Source organism: Salvelinus namaycush, chromosome 8, assembly GCF_016432855.1.
Source record: "Salvelinus namaycush isolate Seneca chromosome 8, SaNama_1.0, whole genome shotgun sequence".
Classification (NCBI taxonomy): Eukaryota; Metazoa; Chordata; class Actinopteri; order Salmoniformes; family Salmonidae; genus Salvelinus; species Salvelinus namaycush.
Window position 1 is genome coordinate 53,744,536 of NC_052314.1, and position 21,358 is coordinate 53,765,893.

At 45.1% G+C, this 21,358-nt stretch overlaps 1 protein-coding gene across 1 annotated transcript; it reads left to right on the forward strand.

The window, feature by feature from the left end:
* Positions 1-12,417: 12,417 nt before the first annotated feature.
* LOC120052190 (uncharacterized protein P19A11.02c-like) lies at positions 12,418-14,297 on the forward strand. The gene is made up of 4 exons (XM_038999023.1): positions 12,418-12,726; positions 13,779-13,837; positions 13,931-14,064; positions 14,194-14,297. The coding sequence occupies exons 1-4, from the start codon at positions 12,418-12,420 to the stop codon at positions 14,295-14,297; spliced, it is 606 nt and encodes a 201-aa protein (XP_038854951.1).
* Positions 14,298-21,358: the final 7,061 nt, after the last annotated feature.

Here is a 21,358-nt window from a genome sequence, read left to right on the forward strand (position 1 = left end):
CACAGCTGCTCCACAACAACCACACTGATCTAACAACAACCCACAGTTGCTCCCCCAACAAACCACAGCTCTCCACAACAACCACAGCTGCTCCACAAACAACCACAGCTGCTCACAACAACAACAACTACAGCTGTTCCCACACAAACACAGTGCTCCCACAACAACCACACTGCTCTAACACACAGCTGCTCCAACAACAACCACAGTACTTCCACAACAATACAGCTGCTCCCACAACAACCACAGCTGCTCCCACAACAATCAACAGCTGCTCCCACAACAACCACAGCTGTTCCCACAACAATCACCACTGCTCTAACAACAAACACAGCTGCTCCAACAACAACGACAGTTCTGCCACAACAACAACAGCTGTCCCCACAATAACAACAGCTGCACCCACAACAGACACAGTTGCACTCACAACAACCACAGCTGCTCCCACAACAACCACAGTTTCTCCAACAACAATCACAGCGCTCCAACCACAATGACAGCTACTTCCACACAACCACAGCTGCTCCCACAACACAACCACAGCTGCTCCACAACCACCACTGCTCCAACAACAACCACCGTTGCTCCAACAACAACGACAGCTACTCCACAACAACCACAGCTGCTCCACAACAACCACAGCTGCTCTCACAACAACCACACTGATCTAACAACAACCACAGCTGCTCCCACAACAACCACAGCTGCTCCAACAACAACCACAGCTGCTCCAACAACAATGACAGCTACTTCCACAACAACCACAGCTGCTCCCACAACAACCACAGCTGCTCCCACAACAAACACAGCTGCTCCCACAACAACCGCAGATACATCCACAACAACCACAGCAGCTCCAACAACAACTTCAATCGGGGCTACAACAACCACAGACACTCAAACAACAACCAAAACTTCTCCAACATCAACCACAGCTTCTCCAACAACAACCACAGATGCTCCAATAACAACCACAGTTGGTCCCACAACAACCACAGCTGCTCCCACAACAACAACATAATCTCCCACAACAACCACAGCTGTTCCAACAACAACCACAGCTGCTCCAACAACAATCACAGCTAATCCCACAACTACAACGGCTACTTACACAACATCCTCAGGTGTTCCCACAGCAACCACAGCTGCTCCGACAACAACCCCAGACGTTCCAACAACAAACACAGTTGCTCCGACAACAACCACAGCTGTTCCGACAACAACCACAGCTTCCCTAATAACAACCACAGCTGCTGCTACGACAACAACAGCTGCGGCAAAAACAACCATAACTGCTCAAACAACAACCACAGCTGCTCCCACAACAACCACAGCTGCTCCCACAACAATCACCACTGCTCTAACAACAACCACCATTGCTCCAACAACAACCACAGTTGCTCCAACAACAATCACAGCTGTTCCCACAACAACCACCACTGATCTAACAACAACCACAGTTGCTCCCACAACAACCACAGCTGTTCCCAAAACAACCACAGCTGCTCCCACAACAACCACAGCTGTACCCACAACAAACACAGCTGCTCCCACAACAACAACGACTGCTCTAACAACCACAGTTGCTCCAACAACAACCACAGCTGCTCCAACAACAACGACAGCTTCTGCCACAACAACAACAGCTGTCCCCACAATAACAACAGCTGCACCCACACAGACACAGTTGCACCCACAACAACCACAGCTGCTCCCACAACAACCACAGTTTCTCCAACAACAATCACAGCTGCTCCAACAACAATGACAGCTACTTCCACAACAACCACAGCTGCTCCACAACAACCACAGCTGCTCCACAACAACCACAGCTTCTCCCACAACCACCACTGCTCCAACAACAACAACAGCTACTTCCACAACAACCACAGCTGCTCCCACAACAACCACAGCTGCTCTCACACAACCACCACTGATCTAACAACAACCACAGCTGCTCCCACAACAACCACAGCTGCTCCCACAACAACCACAGCTGCTCCAACAACAATGACAGCTACTTCCACAACAACCACAGCTGCTCCCACAACAACAACCACACTGCTCCAACAACAACCACAGTTGCTCCAACAACAACCACAGCTGCTCCAACAACAACTACAGCTACTTCACAACAACCACAGCTGCTCCACAACAACCACAGCTGCTCCCACAACAACCACCATTGCTCCCAAAACAACCACAGTTGCTCCAACAACAATCACAGCTGTTCCCACAACAACCACCACTGATCTAACAACAACCACAGTTGCTCCCACAACAACCACAGCTGCTCCCACAACAACCACAGCTGCTCCCACAACAACAACAACTACAGCTGCTCCCACAACAACCACAGTTGCTCCAACAACAACCACAGCTGCTCCAACAACAACCACAGCTACTTCCACACAACCACAGCTGTTCCACAACAACCACAGCTGCTCCCACAACAACCACAGCTGTTCCCACACAACACAAGCTGCTCCCACAACAACCACCACTGATCTAACAACAACCACAGTTGCTCCCACAACAACCACAGCTGCTCACAACAACACAGTGCTCCACAACAACCACAGCTGCTCCCACAACAACAACAACTACAGCTGTTCCCACAACAAACACAGCTGCTCCCACAACAACCACCACTGCTCTAACAACCACAGCTGCTCACAACAACAACCACAGCTACTTCCACAACAATCACAGCTGCTCCCACAACACCACAGCTGCTCCCACAACAAGCACAGCTGCTCCCACAACAACCACAGCTGTTCCCACAACAATCACCACGCTCTAACAACAACCACAGCTGCTCCAACAACAACGACAGCTTCTGCCACAACAACAACAGCTGTCCCCACAATAACAACAGCTGCACCCACAACAGACACACGTTGCACTCACAACAACCACAGCTGCTCCCACAACAACCACAGTTTCTCCAACAACAATCACAGCTGCTCCAACCACAATGACAGCTACTTCCACAACAACCACAGCTGCTCCCACAACAACCACAGCTGCTCCCACAACCACCACTGCCCAACAACAACCACCGTTGCTCCAACAACAACGACAGCTACTTCCACAACAACCACAGCTGCTCCCACAAACCAAAGCTGCTCTCACAACAACCACCACTGATCTAACAACAACCACAGCTGCTCCCACAACAACAACAGCTGCTCCCACAACAACCACAGCTGCTCCAACAACAATGACAGCTACTTCCACAACAACCACAGCTGCTCCCACAACAACCACAGCTGCTCCCACAACAAAAACACAGCTGCTCCCACAACAACCGCAGATACATCCACAACAACCACAGCAGCTCCAACAACAACTTCAATCGGGGCTACAACAACCACAGACACTCAAACAACAACCAAAACTTCTCCAACATCAACCCAGCTTCTCCAACAACAACACAAGTGCTCCAATAACAAACCACAGTTGGTCCCACAACAACCACAGCTGCTCCCACAACAACAACATAATCTCCCACAACAACCACAGCTGTTCCAACAACAACCACAGCTGCTCCAACAACAATCACAGCTAATCCCACAACTACAACGGCTACTTACACAACATCCTCAGGTGTTACCACAGCTGCTCCGACAACAACCCCAGACGTTCCAACAACAAACACAGTTGCTCCGACAACCACAGCTGTTCCGACAACAACCACAGCTTCCCTAATAACAACCACAGCTGCTGCTACGACAACAACAGCTGCGGCAAAAACAACCATAACTGCTCAAACAACAACCACAGCTGCTCCCATAACAACTGCAGCTGCTCTCACAACAAACACAGCTTCTCCCATAACAAACACAGCGGATCCAACAACAACCCCAGATGTTCCAACAACAACCAAAGCTGCTCCCACAACAACCACAGCTGCTCCAACAACAACTACAATAGGGGCTACAACAACCACAGATACTCCAACAACAACCACATCTGCTCCCACAACAACCACATCTGCTCCAAAAACAACCACAGCCGCTCCCACAACAACCACAGAATCTCCCACAACAACCACAGTCACTACTTCAAAAACCACAGAATCTCCGTAGCAACCACAGCTGCTCTTAAAACAACCACAGCTGCTCCCACCACAACCACATCTGCTCCAACAACAACCACAGCTACTTCCACAACAACCACAGCTGTTCCCACAACAACCACAGCTGCTCCCACAACAACCACAGCTGTTCCCACAACAACCACAGCTGCTCCCACAACAACCACCACTGCTCTAACAACAACCACAGTTGCTCCAACAACAACCACAGCTGCTCCAACAACAACGACAGCTACTTCCACAACAACCACAGCTGCTCCAACAACAACCACATCTGCTCCCACAACAACCACATCTGCTCCCACAACAACCACAGCCGCTCCCACAACAACCACAGAATCTCCCACAACAACCACAGTCGCTACTTCAAAAACCACAGAATCTCCGTAGCAACCACAGCTGCTCTCAAAACAACCAGAGCTGCTACCACCACAACCACATCTGCTCCAACCACAACCACAGCTGCTCCCACCACAACCACAGCTGTTCCAACAACAACCACAACTGCTCCAACAACAACCACAGCTGCTCCCACCACAACCACATCTGCTCCAACCACAACCACAGCTGCTCCCACCACAACCACAGCTGCTCCCACCACAACCACAGCTGTTCCAACAACAACCACAACTGCTCCAACAACAACCACAGCTGCTCCCACAACAAACCACAGCTACATCCACAACAACCACAGCTGCTCGCACAACAACCACATCCTTCCCCACAACACCCACATCTGCTCCCACAACAACCACAGCAGCTCCAACGACAACTACAATTGGGGCTACAACAACCATGGACACTCCAACGACAACCACAACTGCCCCCACATCAACCAAAGCTTCTCCAACAACAATCACAGCTGGTCCAACAACAACCACAACAGCTCCAACGACAACTACAATTGGGGCTACAACAACCACAGACACTTCAACAACAACCATAACCACTCCCACATCAACCACAGCTTCTCCAACAACAACCACAGATGCTCCAACAACAACAACAGTTGGTCCCAAAACAACCACAGCTGCTCTCACAACAACCACAGCTGATCTCACAACAACCACAGCTTCTCCAAAAACAACCAAAGCTGCTCCCACAGCAACCACAGCTTCTCCAACAACAACCACAGCTGCTCCCACAACAACCACAGCTGCTCTCACAACAACCACAGCTGCTCCCACAACAACCACAGAATCTCCCACAACAACCACAGTCGCTACTTCAAAAACCACAGCTGCTCCCACATCAACCACAGCTTCTCCAACAACAACCACAGCTGCTCCCACAACAACAACAGCTGCTCTCACAACAACCACAGCTGCTCCCACAACACCCACATAATCTCCCACAACAACCACAGTCGCTACTTCAAAAACCACAGCTGCTCCCACAACAACCACCTCTGCTCCAACAACAACCACCTCTGCTCCAACAACAACCACAGCTGCTCCCACAGCAACCACAGCTGCTATCACAACAACCACAGCTGCTCTCACAACAACCACAGCTGCTCCCACCACGACCACAGCTTCTCCCACAACAACCACAGAATCTCCCACAACAACCACAGTCGCTACTTCAAAAACCACAGCTGCTCCCACAGCAACCACAGCTGTTCCCACAACAACCACAGCTGTTCCCACAACAACCACAGCTACTCCCATAGCAACCACAGCTACTCCCACAGCTACTCCCACAGCAACCACAGAATCTCCCACAACAACCACAGATTCTCCCACAACAACCATTGCTGCTCCAACAACAACCACAGTTGCTCCCACAGCAACCACAGCTGCTCCCACCACGACCACAGCTTCTCCCACAACAACCACAGTCGCTACTTCAAAAACCTCAGCTGCTCTCACAACAACCGCAGCTGCTCCAACAACAACAACCACAGTTGCTCCCACAACAACAACAGCTGCTCTCACAACAACCAAAGCTGTTCCCACAACAACCACAGCTACTCCCACAACAACCACAAAATCTCCCTCAACAACCACAGCCATCCCCACAACACCCACAGCTGCTCCCACACCACCACAGCAGCTCCAACCACAACTAAAAATGCGGCTACAACAACCACAGACTCTCCAAAAACAACCACAGCTGCTCACACAACAACCACAGCTGCTCACACAACAACCACAGTTGCTCTACCAACAACCACAGCTGCTCCCACAACAACAACAGCAGCTCCAACGACAACTACAATTTTGGCTACAACATCCACAGATACTCCAACGACAACCACAACTGCTCCCACTTCAAGCACAGCTTCTCCAAAAACAATCACAGCTGCTCCAACAACAACCACAGCAGCTCCAACAACAACTACAATTGGGGCAACAACAACCACAACTGCTCCCACATCAACCATCGCTTCTTCAACAACAACCACAGCTTCTCCAACAACAACCACAGCTGCTCCAACAACAACCACAGTTGTACCCACAACAACAACATCTGCTCTCACAACAACCACAGTTGTTCCCACAATAACCACAGCTGCTACCACAACAAGCACAGAATCTCCCACAACAACCACAGTCGCTACTTCAAAAACCACAGCTGCTCCCACAGCAACCACAGCTACTCCCACAGCAACCACAGCTGCTCCCACCACAACCACAGCTGTTCCAACAACAACCAAAACTGCTCCAACAACAACCACAGCTGCTCCCACACCATCACAGATAAATCCACAACAACCACAGCCATCCCCTCAACACCAACAGCTGCTCCCACAACAACCACAGATACATCCACAACAACCACAGCCATCCCCTCAACACTCACAGCTGTTCCCACAAAACCACAGCAGCTCCAACGATACCTACAATTGGGGCTACAACAACCACAGACACTCCAATGACAACCACAACTGCTCCCACATCAACCACAACTTCTCCAACAACAACCACAGCTGCTCCCACAGCAACCACAGCTGCTCCCCCAACAACTGCAGAATCTCCCACAGCAACCACAGTCGCTACGTCAAAAACCACAGCTGCACCCACAGCAACCACAGCTTCTCCAACAACAACCACAGCTGCTCCCACTACAACCACAGCTGCTGTCACAACAACCCCATCTGCTCCAACAACAACCACAGCTGTTCCCACAACAACCACAGCTGCTCCCACAACAACCACAGAATCTCCCACAACCACCACAGTCGCTACTTCAAAAACCACAGCTGCTCCCACAGCAACCACAGCTGTTCCCACATCAACCACAGCTGCTCCCACAACAACCACAGAATCTCCCACAACAACCACAGATTCTCCCACAACAACCATTGCTGCTCCAACAACAACCACAGTTGCTCCCACAGCAACCACAGCTACTCTAACAACAACCACAGCTGCTCTGACCACAGTTACAACTGGTTCTTCAACCACTACCAAAACACCGACCCCTCCACCACCAGAGGTTAAGTTGGAGTTCAAATTTGAGCAAAACTTCACAGCAGAGTTGAATAATGCATCTTCAGCAGAGTTCAAAGCATTAGTAACCAGTGTGGCTACAGCGGTAAATTCTGTTTTACTTTCCACTCTTTTAATACTGTTCATCTTCATTTGTACAGTTTCTTAAAGGGGCATTTCATCCCCCAAATAGGTTTTCATATTTGTAATTATGTCGGACACATTCCCTCAAATTGTTTATGTCAATGTTTCAGTTCTCAAGACAAATTGCTAAAATTGCTTATATTACTTTTACAGCTGGACACAGTTTATCGAAACAAATATGGATCCAGTTTTAATCGCACAGAGGTTCTAGGTTTCAGGTACATAGTTATTCTTTAGTTTTTATTTAGATTTTGGGCCATTATTGGAATACATTTAAGATAGACATTGTATTCATCAATTAATTTAAAGGGAAATCATTCATTTGTGGTAGTGTTCATATTTGTCATAGCATTTAAATATGAATTGGCTTTACTGATGGTATCATATTATTTTTTTTTCATTTTGTTGTGTTCCAGTCAAGGTTCGATTGAGGTAAACGCTGACCTGATATTTAACAATGCCAGCTCAGTCCCTGAGTCCAGTGCAGTGGTTGCAACCTTGATAGAGAATGTCTCAAGCAACAGCTCTTATATCTCTCTCCCACTGAACACAACTTCTATCGTGGCAACAAGTACGACACCTTAATATTCCAAATTCTGAACTCTAAATTACGTAGTATTTCCTTACACTCTCTCTACCTCATGTGTTTTAAAGACCAAGTATTCATACAGCTGCACTTCTTTATATGTCTGCATTTTACTTTCCTAAGTTTTAGTATATTAAATTAATTATGGTTATCTGGTCTCTATATTACTTAACTGTTTAACATCATAAGAATATTATAACAACTGAAACAAATTCCTAGAAAAGATTATTGATTGGACATTAAGTAATCTATTCTATCTTGTCATGTCACAACACAATTCTGATAGTTAACAGTGATCAGATGTTGTCGAAGCTGTGTGCAATGCTTAATGTTTATTTTTTCTTTAAGATCAATACATCTTTTTGTTATACACACATAATGATATCTGATGATTTACTATCTTGCAGGAGTTGTTTCAACCTCAGCTCCAACTACTACTTCTACTCCAGATCCTCCAATATCAACACCATATACGGTCATGAACGCATATTCGGCCCCTTCGAACAGGTCAACTGCAACCATGGTTGTCAATGCAACATCGGATCGTGTGAACATGTCAACAACACACATAGTGCCCAATGGAACATCAGCGCCCATAAATGTGTTAACATCAGCCCAAAATGCTGTCAATGTCACATCAGGACCTGTAACACAAAGCAATACAACTGCAACCCCATCATTGTCAACTTCCCCAGTAGTCAATGCAACAGCTCAGTAGTAAACTACTACAGTAGTAAACTACCGCAACTATTGCAGTAGTAAATACATCTTTATCTCCAACTACCCGATTACCAACTACGCCAGTAGCAACTACCCCAGTACCAACTACCCCAGTACCAACTACCCAAGTGCCAACTACAATGGCATCCCCTGCAACAGAGGCGCCACTGACCAGCCCACAACTGTCACTGCAGTTCAGCCTGACATCTACCTTCAATAGCTCTCTGAGCAACAGCAGTTCACCAGAGTTCCTGGCATTGGCAAATCATGTGACTACACAGGTAACTTTAATTCGATTTAATACAGTGTCGTTAGTTGTTTGAAAGGCGCTTCACAAAACCATAATCATGATCATCGTCATGGTCATCTTCGTCAAAATTCATCATATGGCATCTTGATACCAGCCTTACATTGTTGAATTGTTATTATAATATCACTTATTATTCTGTAAACACTTTTTTTCAGCTGGATAATTTGTTCAAGGCTCAATTTGGAGCCAGATTCAATCGAACTGTTGTCAATAGTTTCCGGTGGGTACATAATTATCATCTGAATGACTTTGAAACAGTGTGGATGATGGAGAAAAATAACATTTCTATGTGTATTGTTATTTAGTATGCCTTGGGAGATGGGTTGTTACTGAAGTAACGCTTGCAAAGGATCTTAACATTTTTCTCATATTATTTTCAGGTCAGGGTCAATTGTGGTGGAGTCTACGTTGATATTCAACAACATCAGCTCAGTGCCTGACAATAGTCTGGTAGCACAATCTTTACAAACTGCCATTACTTCCAACACGTCTGGCCTGACCTTACCTATCTATTCATTCTCCATTGTGGTCACACGTAAGACAACTCACCAACACATCACTTTACTTATTCTCACACACTCAAAACACTAGATGGTGCAGAAAAGAGAGGGCTGCCTCGTTTCTAGTTCTTAGGAAACTTTGCAGTGTTTCGTTTTTAATGTATTTTTTCTTACATTGTTAGCCTAGAAAATGTTATGTGTTATTTATTACAGCTGTGAAGCACTATTAGATATCAGAGCTATGGTACCTCACCAGCACTACCAGCATTACGACCAGCATTACGAGTATATTATTTGCTAATGTTCAGTCCCTGGATAACAACATTGACGAGATCAGGGCAAGGGTTTCTTTCCAGAGAGACATCAGGGATTGTAACATACTCTGTTTCACGGAAACATGGCTCTCTCGGGATATACTGTCGGAGTTGGTCCAGCCATCTGCATTATCAGTTCATCGCACCAACAGTAATAAACATCTCTCCGGGAAGAAGAAGGACGGGGATGTATGTTTCATGATTAACAACAAATGATGTAATTGTGATAACATACAGGAACTCAAGTCCTTTTGTTCACCCGACCTAGAATACCTCACAATCAAATGTATATCCCCCCTCAAGCCGATACCACGACGGCCCTCAAGGGACTTCACTGGACTTTATGCAAACTGGAAACAATATATCCTGAAGCTGCATTTATTTTAGCTGGAGATTTGAACAAAGCAAATTTGAGAATAAGGCTGCTTAAATTCTATCAGCATATTAACTGTAGTACTCATGCTGCTAAAACACTAGACCACTGTTACTCCAGCTTCCGGGATGCATACAAGGCCCTCCCCCGCCCTCCTTTCGGCAAATCTGACCACAACTCCATTTTGCTGCTCCCTTCCTATAGGCAGAAACTCCAACTGTTAGTACCCGTGCTGAGGACTATTCAACGCTGGTCTGACCAATCGGAATCCACGCTTCAAGACTGTTTTGATCACACGGACTGGGATATGTTCCGGGTAGCTTCCGAGAATAATATGGAAGAATTCACTGAAACGGTAACTGAGTTTATCAGGAAGTGTATAGGAATGTTGTACCCACTGTGACTATTAAAACCTACCCTAACCAGAGACCGTGGATAGATGGCAGCATTTGCTCAAAACAGAAAACACGAACCACCGCATTTAAACAAGGCAAGGTGACTGGGAATATGTAAGAATACAAATAGAGTAGTCATTCCCTCCACAAGGCAATCAAACAGGAAAAACGTCAGTATAGAGACAAAGTGGAATCGCAATTCAACTGCTCAGACACAAGGTCTACAGACAATCATGGACTACAAAAGGAAAACCAGCCATTGTCGCGGACACCGACGTCTTGCTCATTGGTTACTAACACAATGCAATGAAGGGTCCCTAGTGGACAAAACCGATATGACGGCTTGGTAGACAATGGAAAGGGGTGGGGACAGATACAGAGTGGGAAAGACATAATGGGACCCACTAAACACAGTTGATAACTAGGCTCATTGAAATGATAATACTTTTCACATGAACAGCCGCTCATTTGAAAAGAGTTGCAATATATATATTCACGCCTGTATGTCTTGTCTCTTTGTTGAAAACTTCGGTCTGTCTGCTGGAGAGTCGGTCAACAGAAATTCTCTGGCTGTGTCCACCAGAGATCTAAGTCTTTCATAGTTGTAGCTCTGTTATAATGGATACGTCAGACATACCAATGGTTGTTCGATAGGGAAATGTTCTCCAGAATGAATCTTTCAGAGTACCATTCGGTCGTTTGATTGTGAAATGTTCTCCTCTCGTCTTCGCTCGAGTTTCCTAGTCTATTTCACATATATAGCTGCAGACTGTGAATGTGTAGTCTTTAGTTTTGTAGATTTCTTAACCATTCATGACGTCCGGTTCAACACTGTCTGCCTGCTTGTTCTATAGAGTAGTTGCGATTTCAACTTGGGGAGTCCCGTCCCTGCGTTTTCTTGACTAATTGTACATTTTGTCACGAGGGGGTTTTATGCACTCGGGGGAAAAGGGGTGTTCCCTCCTTTTGTCGTAATGTCTGTGCTTACGTGGGCGTGGCCACTGACTTGGTTAAGACTTCATATGAAAAACAATTCTCTAATTTAGAAGGCTAACATCACATTACATCTTCTCACAAATAGTTTCATATTTAATCATATCAGTTACCCAAAATGTGGGTGTGACCCTGACAACTGGGAAATATATACATTGAAAGAAACAGTTATGTTGTTATTCTGTCCTTCATGAGCTCCCAAAACACAGCTGATCTGACCCATCATCTCATATTTTTATAAAGTTATTCTATAATATTCTACTGTATCTTAGTCTATGCCACTCTGACATTGCTCACCCATATATTTATATATTCTTAATTCCATTCGTTACTTAGATTTGTGTGTTTTCGGAATATGTTGTGAAATTGTTAGATATTACTTGTTAGATATTGCTGCACTGTCGGAACCAGAAGCACAAGCATTTCTCTACACACACACAGTAACATCTGCTAAACACGTGTATGTGACCAATAAAATTGTATTTGATTTGATTTATTGCAATATGTAAACATTGCATTGAATGTTGCAATTTTGCAGGTGCTACTACAATGACTAGTGCAACCACCTCCGCTGCAACAACTGCTGCTCCAACTGCAGCTGTGACCACCACCACTCTGGCAGATGTCACCACGACCCCTCCAGCAGTGGCCAAAACCACCACCACCGCTGTTCCGGCAGCAGCCACCACCACCGCTGTTCCGGCAGCAGCCACCACCACTGTTGCACCAACTGGCCCTCCATCTTCTAGTGAAGGAACCCTGCTTCTCCGGTTCAGTCTCAATCAAATGTTCACCGTGGATCTTGCCAACCCGTCCTCTTCAGCATTCAAGACTCTGGCTGGCAAAGTGGTCTTGGAGGTAAGTATCCAGATCCCTTTTCATCAATACACACCACACCAAAGAGACTGAGTATGAGTGGGCATCCTATTGTTAGATAGAACCAAAGATTATTCAGTACGAAGATGTCGTACTCTGGGACCTCCCCATTGAGAACAATGTCCAGACTTTTTTTACGGTCTTCTTAGTGGACATGGGCCCTTGTACCTGCCTATCAGCTATTATGGGCAACAGAGAGTACAATGTGCACAACATGGGAAACATTTACAGTTTTGCATGTCAGTAATCAAGTCATTAAGATATACACCTTTTAAATGAAGAAATACAGCCAGTGTGATGCATTTTGCATCATATGAAGCAAACGCAGCACCTGCTGTGTTTCTGTATTTTGAAGGTTAAATGTCTTAAAAATGTGATTGCTGACATGCAAACATTTTTAGAAGTATTTCAACAATGGACTAACGAAACAAATACCAAAAGACAGTTTTTGAGTGCCGTTTTCCTAACTTTGAAATTTTGAGCAACTACGAAATTTGATGTTGTATAGCAAGTCAGCACTCATGTATAGCATGATACATTTTCCGTTAAATGTTAAGGTTTTGGATAGGGTTAAAACAGTAAATTTAGGCATTCATTCTGAAAGGTTAAGTTAACGGTTAATGTTTGGGATAGATTTGAAACAAAAAATAAAAAACTAGTGCCTACAACTGGTATTGAACAACCTTCGAATCCAGAGTCATGGGATTATGGGATTTCTCAACATCCTTAGTACATGGACAGGCATCCAATTTTAAAGTCAATTGTGAGCAATCTGTCGGGATTGCTTCTGTGACATCAAAGTGTTATTTATTAAAAATCCTCAACATCTCATCTTTCAGAACACATCAAGTCCTCTTGATTTACAGCATTCCCCTCTCAGACAAAAAAACAGCTAAAGTATCCCAATTAGCAAAAGGGTCTGGGGCACCTTCTTGTAACGCTTGGTGTTTTGACTCTGTGAGTTCTGGCCCTGTTTTAATTTTTACGCAACTTATGTTAAGCTTTGGTAATCATATTTTAATATTTCAATGCAGGTGAACAAGATTTTTGCTAGAACCCCAAGCTTCCTTCGTTCCATTGTCAACTCATTCAAGTAAGTATGAATTCTCATTACCGACTGACTTAAAAACTTTGATGATGACAGTGATGATAGTGATTTCTGTGGGTTGTCCATTTTCTTTCCTAGGAATGGATCTGTAGTTACCAACATGACTCTCGTGTTCAAAAACAAATCTTCGGTTCCAAGCGCATGCAGCGCACATGCAACTTTCACCATCAGTCCCACCTCCCTGAACATCCTACCGGGCAGCGTCAATGTTGGTATGTATTAATCGTTACCATACAACTACACATCTGTAAGAGCAAAGTCAACATTTGAACAGAAACATGAAAAGACAATCCACTTCCATCATTCACTGAACCATATCTCTATTTTTCCTACTTTTTCAGAGTCATCAGTCAATTCAGGAAGTGCTCCAAGACCCACTGCCTTCTGTCTGGCTTTCCTGCCTCTCACATTGGCACTGCTAATGGTACACTTGCTGGCTAACTAATAGCCTGTGTCATAGCTCCTGTGGCATTGGTTTCACCAATGAACGGTTTTCCAGCTCTCATAGAGACAGCCTTAAGATTAAGGAACTGCTTTGGCAGAAGAATGCACAATGGATTGTGCCTGTGTCAATTGGCAAAATAGATATGTATTTCATGTACATTCCCCCAAGTCCATACACAAACAAAAACACACCTAATTGTACTTTTTGATGTCAAGTATGATATTTGTGACATTCCTTAAGAATTCATATAGTTTTTTTCTGCTTATGAATATTAAATGCATATATCTTTTCTTTCAAGTGACTGTATTTATACTGAACCATATAGGCTCTCAAAGACATGACTTATTTATTTGCATCTTGCACACAGCATCTTGCACATGTTTTATCTGTTAGATTAATAAAGAAAATAACTTAAAGATTAGAAAACCTTTCCTACATCATGTGACATCCAAATCCTATTGTATAATTTTTTTTTTGTTATTTTGTTATTTGATCATAGTTGCATTTTTAATTATTAACTGCTTGTAACTACTTTATATCTGCATTTAAATTCACCAAGACCAAATACCTTTTTGATATTTACTTTTTAGTTATTTTGGGCATATCACTGAAGTGTGTCAAAGGGGCTGAGGAACTATTGCTGACCACTGCACTGTTTCAAAAACATTGTAACTTCTTATCTTGGTAATATTCAATCCAATATGTAAAACTCGTAGAAGTACATTTTCTTCATTACTGTTTTAATATAATTATATTTTGGGTCATGTAATTGGGTTAAAAATGTATTAATACATTTACAGTATGAGTTACCATGTGAGTAACAATTTACAAACCTGCACCCCAAATTATGTTATGAACAGTAATCCTATATTTATACTGAACAAAAATATAAATGCAACATGTAAAGTGTTAGTCCCATGTGTTGGGTTCTGAGAATATGAAATGTTACTTATTCATGTCACTGATGGAGTGCTAAGCTTTAGGGTCTACACCAGAAGTTAAGGGTTATAGGAGGAAGGTATATATTGTGTGCAACTAAGCTTGGAATGTGTTGAGTGCAGGGAAGTGATTACATGTGGCAGACATTGATAAGGGGAGAAGGGTGGAGATCTTTGAAACTAACAATGTCACTGAGGGAGAGTGGGTAATGTATAACCTTTACATTATGTCAGGATATGTTATTGTTAGCCATCAGGGATCCTCTGGGCGGAGAAGAGACACAGTCTGGTATCAATAACCATGACAGCCTTGAGTTGGGGAGGAGTGAGCACTTTGGGGTAGAGGTCAGGTTAGATGAAGTGAGGAAGAACAGAAATCACTAAGGTTCTGTCTAGTAACAGGGATGCATTGGCTGTTCAGTTGTGGAGGAGACAGCTTAGGAGAATGGGTTAAATATCAGTGCTTGCGTGAAATGTATTTTTTATCTGAATTACAGCTGTAACGACCCTTTGGGAAGAATTAAACTTGGTTAAGCTTCTCTAGTGTCCGTGAGTTAGGTTCTAGTTTTTCATAGTAAATAACACATGTTTCATGAGCTGAAATAAAAGATCCCAGAAGTGTTCCATAAGCAAAAAAAGCTTATTTTTCTCAAATGTTGTGCATACATTTGTTTACATCCCTGTTAGTGAGAATTTATCCTTTGCCAAGATAATCCACCCCCCATAACAGGTGTGGCATATGAACACTTTACATGTTGCATTTATACATTTGTTCAGTATACCTGTCCATCTATCTATTTATGTATCTATTTATCATTAAATAAACTTTGAATGAAACATTAAATAAACTTTTTTCTTTCTTTCAGAAAGTAGTGTTCCAATTTATAAACGCAGTAGAAAATGGTGACTTGCACTCAACATTGAGAAATACCAGCTCATATTCTGAGTGATACCATCAACAGGAATAATACTTAAAGTTAATTTAAAAAATGTGTGAGGTGTTGCAATGTGGTTATTCAAATTATAAAATACCTAATGCAACAAACGGAGTACAAAACTGAAGGGGATATCAATGACAGCAGGGGAAAGTCTGTAGATAGATCCATATGTCCAAGATGGGAAAATCCAGCACGTAACAGCATGATTTAGTGGAAATTCATTGGAAAATACCATGAATCCATCAAAAACATAAAAGATGAGTGGTTAAGGAAGAAATGGGAAGCCAATATTGTCATACTGTTACGTTCGTCTTGTGGTGCATGAACAGACCAAGGCGCAGCGGGTGATGAATACATAACGATTTATTTAAATGACAGACGAAACACGAAAACACTAGAACAAACTACAAAACAATAAACGAAGGCAACAGACCTGAAACAAACGAACTTACATATAGACGAAGAACGCACGAACAGGAACAGACTACCTAAAACGAACGAACAAACGAAACAGTCCCATGTGGTATACACTGACACAGGAACAATCACCCACAAACAAACAGTGAGAACCTCCTACCTTAATATGGTTCTCAATCAGAGGAAACGACAAACACCTGCCTCTAATTGAGAACCATACCAGGCCACACATTATCCCAACATAGAAAACACATAACATAGACTACCCACCCCAACTCACGCCCTGACCAACTAAACACATACAAAACAACAGAAAACAGGTCAGGATCGTGACAGAACCCCCCCCTCAAGGTGCGAACTCCGGGCGCACCCCTAAAACTCAAGGGGAGGGTCTGGGTGGGCATCTGTCCGCGGTGGCGGCTCCGGCGGTGGACGAGGACACCACTCCACCACTGTCTTTGTCCCCCTCCTTAGCGTCCCTTGAGTGGCGACCCTCGCCCCCGACCATGGTCCAGGAACCTTCACCAACGCCCCTCTAAAATAGAGGAGACAACTCAGGACAGAGAGGTAGCTCAGGACAAAGAGGTAGCGCAGGACAAAGAGGTAGCGCAGGACAAAGAGGTAGCTCAGGACAGAGGGACAACTCTGGACTAGTGGCAGCTCCGGACTGAGTGGCAGCTCCGGACTGAGTGGCAGCTCATGACTGGAGGGCAGCTCATGACTGGAGGGCAGCTCATGACTGGAGGGCAGCTCATGACTGGAGGGCAGCTCATGACTGTAGGGCAGCTCATGACTGTAGGGCAGCTCATGACTGTAGGGCAGCTCATGACTGTAGGGCAGCTCATGACTGGAAGGCAGCTCATGACTGGAAGGCAGCTCATGACTGGCTGGCGGCTCTGGCAGCTCCTGACTGGCGTCTCTGGCAGCTCCTGACTGGCTGGCGTCTCTGGCAGCTCCTGACTGGCTGGCGGCTCTGGCAGCTCCTGACTGGCTGGCGGCTCTGGCAGCTCCTGACTGACGGACGGCTCTAGCGGCTCCTGACTGACGGACGGCTCTAATGGCTCGGGACAGACGGGCGGCTCTAATGGCACGTGGCAGACAGATGGCTCAGATGGCGCTAGGCAGACGGATGGCTCAGACGGCGCTGGGCAGACGGATGGCTCAGACGGCGCTGGGCAGACGGATGGCTCAGATGGTGCTGGGCAGGCAGGCAGCTCAGATGGCGCTGGGCAGGCAGGCAGTGCAGGCAGCTCAGACGGCGCTGGGCAGACAAGCAGTGCAGGTGGCGTTGAGCAGACGAGCAGTGCAGGCAGTTCAGACGGCGCTGGGCAGGCAGGCAGCTCAGACGGCGCTGGACAGACGAGCAGTGCAGGCGCCGTTGAGCAGACGAGCAGTGCAGGCGGCGTTGGGCAGACGGCCGACTCTGACCTGCTGAGGCGCACAGTAGGCCTGGTGCGTGGTGCCGGAACTCGTGGTACCGGACTGGAGACACGCACCTCAAGGCTAGTGCGTGGAAGGAACAGGGCACACTGGACTCTCGATGCGCACTATAGGCCTGGTGCGTGGTACCGGCACTGGTGGTACCGGGCTGAGGGCACGCACCTCAGGGCGAGTGCGGGGAGAAGGAACAGTGCGTACAGGGCTCTGGAGACGCACAGGAGGCTTGGTGCGTGGTTCCGGAACTGGAGGTACTGGGCTGGAGACACGCACCACAGGGAGAGTGCGTGGAGGAGGAACAGGGCTCTGGAGACGAACTGGAAGCCTGGTGCGTAGTGTAGGCACTGGTGGTACTGAGCTGGGGCGGGAAGGTGGCGCCGGATATACCGGACCGTGCAGGCGTACTGGCTCCCTTGAGCACTGAGCCTGCCCAACCTTACCTGGTTGCATGCTCCCCGTAGCCCGTCCAGTGCGGGGAGGTGGAATAACCCGCACTGGGCTGTGTTGGCGAACCGGGGACACCATGCGTAAGGCTGGTGCCATGTACACCGGCCCGAGGAGACGTACTGGAGGCCAGATATGTTGAGCCGGCTTCATGGCACTTGGCTCAATGCTCACTCTAGCCCGGCTAGTGCGGGGAGGTGGAATAACCCGCACCGGGCTATTAACACGTACAGGAGACACCATGCCCTCTACTGCGTAACACGGTGTCTGCCCGTACTCTCGCTCTCCACGGTAAGCCCGGGAAGTTGGCGCAGGTCTCCTACCTGACTTCGCCACACTACCCTTTAGCCCCCCCCCCCCCCAAGAAATTTTTGGGTGAGCCTCTCGGGCTTCCAGCCGCTCTGCCTTGCTAGCACCTCATAATGCCGCCTCTCCGCTTTAGATGCCTCCAGCTCCGCTTTGGGGCGGCGACACTCCTCTGGCTCTGCCCAGGGTCCTTCTCCGTCCAGAATCTCCTCCCATGTCCATTCCTCCTTGACCCACTGCTGCTGTCGCTGCTGCCCGTTAACCCGCTGCTTGATCCGGGTTTGGTGGGTGATTCTGTTACGTTCGTCTTGTGGTGCATGAACAGACCAAGGCGCAGCGGGTGATGAATACATAACGATTTATTTAAATGACAGACGAAACACGAAAACACTAGAACAAACTACAAAACAATAAACGAAGGCAACAGACTTGAAACAAACGAACTTACATATAGACGAAGAACGCACGAACAGGAACAGACTACCTAAAACGAACGAACAAACGAAACAGTCCCATGTGGTATACACTGACACAGGAACAATCACCCACAAACAAACAGTGAGAACCTCCTACCTTAATATGGTTCTCAATCAGAGGAAACGACAAACACCTGCCTCTAATTGAGAACCATACCAGGCCACACATTATCCCAACATAGAAAACACATAACATAGACTACCCACCCCAACTCACGCCCTGACCAACTAAACACATACAAAACAACAGAAAACAGGTCAGGAACGTGACACATACACTGCTCACACACTGCATGAGCACTATACTATAGCTTCTGAGCACTACAGATATAGATCTCTTATTCAAAACCAAAAACTCAATATATATATATATATATACAGTGGGGAGAACAAGTATTTGAAACACTGCCGATTTTGCAGGTTTTCCTACTTACAAAGCATGTAGAGGTCTGTAATTTTTTATCATAGGACCACTTCAACTGTGAGAGACGGAACCTAAAACAATGTTTCAAATACTTGTTCTCCCCACTGTATCTATATTTGCAAACCTCCATCAAGCTCCTTAATTAATGGCATGAAATTGTCTCTTTTTAAGTTTCATACTGTCCTTTATTGTCTTTTATTCATTATTCAAGTGTTAGTTGTTTGTTATTTGCTTGTTAATATTTGCATATTGTAGTATCAATCACTCCACAAAATAAGTTTCCTCAAATGAAAATGAAGTTATTTATAAAGTAAAAATAACTTATTTATGAAGTAAAATACTCATTTATTAATTACATTCTAATAATCTGAGTTTGACAACACACTTAAAAAAATATTCATGTGGTTTTCTTTTTTACTTGAATATAATTATTGCTGTACTCTACCTCACAGGTTCAGCAAACCTGAAAAACAAAAAATAAAATGTAATATTTTATTATGAAGTATATGAAGGATATGAAGTTGAGCAAAAAATACTGTATGAAAGAAATAATGCAAATAGTGAGCTGTAATATATGCCTACAAAAATGTAACAATTATATTTTGTCATGACTCTCACTCTTAGGTGAGAATCATAGGTGCCAAATCAGCTCGGCACAGGGCTGACAAATCCCCCTCTCTCTCTCTGCCACATGAGTTTTATGACTTAACAACCGGATCGTAAATACCTGGCAGAAACCCTTCCTTCTGCTCTGTGGTATTGAGTTAAACAATAATTTGTGTGTAGAGAGAGACTCTGTCCTAAATACTTTGACATCAATAGATTGGACATTGAAACAATATTTCTAACATCAAAAATGTGGGAAATGTCGGGAGGGACTTAAAGAACAAACATGTCAGATCAGTTCTTGTTCTATGATATCATTAAAGACGTTATAACGAAAACATTGTACATTTCAGAGATTTCACTATGTTTATGTCAGAGTTATATCTAAATGTTGTAAAACTTGTATGATTAAATATGAAAGTATTTGTGAGAATATGAAATGTGATTTTAGCCTTCTAAATGAGATAACTGTTTTTCATGTAACGTTTTACCTAGTCAGTAACCACTCCCACGTGAGCACTGACATTATGCCAAAAGGATGGAACTGCCCTTTTTCCCAGAGTGTTTATAAAAGGACTCCTAACGTAATTTACATTAGACCAGACAGCTTGGAGCGGTGGCTACTCGGCTGAGAAATGGTTTAATTGGGATAGGGGGCAGCATTTTCACTTTTGGATGAATTGGTGCCCATAGTGAACTCCCTCCTACTCTGTCCCATATGATAATATATGCATATTATAATTACAATTACTATTGGATAGAAAACACTCTGAAGTTTCTAAAACTGTTTGAATTATGTCTGTGAGTATAACATAACTCATATGGCAGGCAAACTTCCAAACAGGAAGTGAGAATTCTGAGAAGGGTCGATATGAAAGTCATCGCCTATTCAATTCAATGTAATATATGGATCTGTTTGCACTTCCTACGCCTCCACTAGATGTCAACAGTCAGTAGAACGTGGAATGAAGACTCTAGTGTGATGTGGGGCCGGATGGGAGCTATTTGAGTCAGTGGTCTGGCAGAATGCTAGTTCCTGGTCATGCGCGCTAGTCATGGAATGGCCATGTGTGCC